Source organism: Oncorhynchus clarkii, chromosome 3 (assembly GCF_045791955.1).
Source record: "Oncorhynchus clarkii lewisi isolate Uvic-CL-2024 chromosome 3, UVic_Ocla_1.0, whole genome shotgun sequence".
Classification (NCBI taxonomy): domain Eukaryota; kingdom Metazoa; phylum Chordata; class Actinopteri; order Salmoniformes; family Salmonidae; genus Oncorhynchus; species Oncorhynchus clarkii.
The window spans coordinates 17958393-17960352 of NC_092149.1; the positions used below are offsets into that span (position 1 = coordinate 17958393).

General features: G+C 42.0%; 1 protein-coding gene across 2 annotated transcripts; it reads right to left on the reverse strand.

Annotated features, from left to right (window-relative positions):
- LOC139389894 (large ribosomal subunit protein bL17m-like) lies at positions 1-1397 on the reverse strand. Of its 2 annotated transcripts, XM_071136913.1 has the most exons (3): positions 1021-1397; positions 800-868; positions 1-634 (listed from the first exon to the last, which is right to left on the reverse strand). In XM_071136913.1, the coding sequence occupies exons 1-3, from the start codon at positions 1192-1194 to the stop codon at positions 374-376; spliced, it is 504 nt and encodes a 167-aa protein (XP_070993014.1). In that variant the 5' UTR covers positions 1195-1397; the 3' UTR covers positions 1-373. The 2 variants fall into 2 exon arrangements, with proteins under 2 accessions (XP_070993014.1, XP_070993024.1); XM_071136923.1 differs by lacking the exon at positions 800-868 and having other exon boundaries at positions 1021-1390.
- Between the last annotated feature and the right edge of the window lie 563 nt (positions 1398-1960).

Consider the following 1960-nt stretch of genomic DNA (forward strand, 5'->3'; position numbering starts at 1 on the left):
TTAACATTGTCAAACAATCACATTTATTTTGACACACAACATCCTCATGTTCAGTGGGGTCCACAGAAAGTCAAATACTGTGCCAGTCATCTAAAACAGTGTGATCCACCAAAAGTGTTTGGGTGTTTTTCTTATTACACACAAAGCAACACAATGTTTCCAAACCAGGACCTAGTCAGAATCTGTGGACTATAAAAGTTGAGTACAACCCACCAGTGGGTCCCCTTCTTGGGAAATACAGGGGCTTATTCAGGAGGGAGCAACGTTCCAGAATGTTCATATACTGTGGAACAGACATGACATTCTAAATGTTTCACCATATCGAACACACCCCTGATCTAACACATGTAATGTCAATGTGTGGCTGGTTGCATCATGCCTCAACCTTGGCTGCTGCCTGCTGTGCCCTCTGTTCTCTGTAGCCTTTGAGGAGCTGGTTGATTAGCGTGAGGTCATTGTCCCGTTTGGCGGTCTGGAGAGGTGGGAACGGGTTGCCTTTATACTCCAGCACGGCCATAGCAGCCTTGTCCAGGTTCTCCCTGTTGGGAATGCGGGCCATCCGGGTGTAGGCTTTGGGCTGGGTCTCAAACCTGGGAGCCAGGACCTTGAAGAGCTTTGGGATCAGGTCCTTTTCCTTAAATCCACAGAGGAGAGAGCGTCAGATTGACTGTCTGAAAGAACTAGGAACACACTCATACTAATCTGGTAGATAATAGTACAACAAAGCTGGGGACATTGGGATGGTCTGACTTGGTCTGAGTACATTAAAATACTAACAAAGATCATAAAGAACATTTACTGTGAGCCAGAAGTTTGCCATTTTCATCGCTTTCTCGTCAGTGTCTCCCTTCTTGGCATAGTCAATCAACTGCAAAACATCACACATTGGTCAACATCGTCACAAGCTGTCAAAAACTACAGTAGCCTATTAAACAGGGATGGTTGAAGAAGTAGCTACTATTGTTGAAGCAGCTGTGTTGAGCTGTGTAAAAGGGTAACGTTTACCATCCATGTCCTCACCTTTTCAGCATAGAATCGAACTTCGTCTGCTCTACCTCGGGTGGTCTCTATCCTCTCGTGTCGAACGAGGCCGGTAAGAATGTTCCGAAGCATGTTTATTCGGGACTCTGGACCGAGACCCATTTTACGGGCCACCCGGCCATGGGATATAAACATCTGAATGGTGAGGCGCATCTTGTCGAGTTCAGACACCTATAAGAGGCTAGAAAGAAAAAAGGAATCAAACCGGCCTTTAAAATGCAAAACGATGTTTCTAAGGAAAATTATATTCCGTTATTCTCGTGTAAATTAGGTGTATGTGCTCATTAATACATCCCCGAGGTCGCATAACGTGACAAATTTCGTTTGACAATTTTGACATTGCCGGTGCATCAGTTATCGCAGTCTGTGTGGGTGAATGGTGTTACGTGAAAAATAGTTCCACTTTAGGATGAAATGGTTCCGCCTCAAATGTATTCTATTTGTTTCTAGTTGTCATTAATTAATTCATTGTTTTGTTATTAGATATCAGGCCTTTCTATGTGCATAGAGATTTCAACATGTAAAAAGGTTAATTTCTAATTTGGAAATGTAATCGGAAAAAGGGGAAAATATTTAAATGACTTATTTCTCTGCGATATATGATGACAAATAGCATAGATATGCAGTACCAGTCAATAGTTTGGACACACCTACTCATAATTTTCTTTATTTTTATTTTTACATTGTAGAATAATAGTGAATACATCAAAACTATGAAAAAACAAATATGAAATCATGTAGTAACCCAATTGTTTTTAAACGTCTTTCGGATGGGACGTTAAACGGGTGTCCTGACTCTCTGAGGTCATTAAAGATCCCATGGCACTTATCGTAAGAGTAGGGGTGTTAACCCCGGTGTCCTGGCTAAATTCCCAATCTGGCCCTCAAATCATCACGGTCACCTAATAATCCCCAGTTT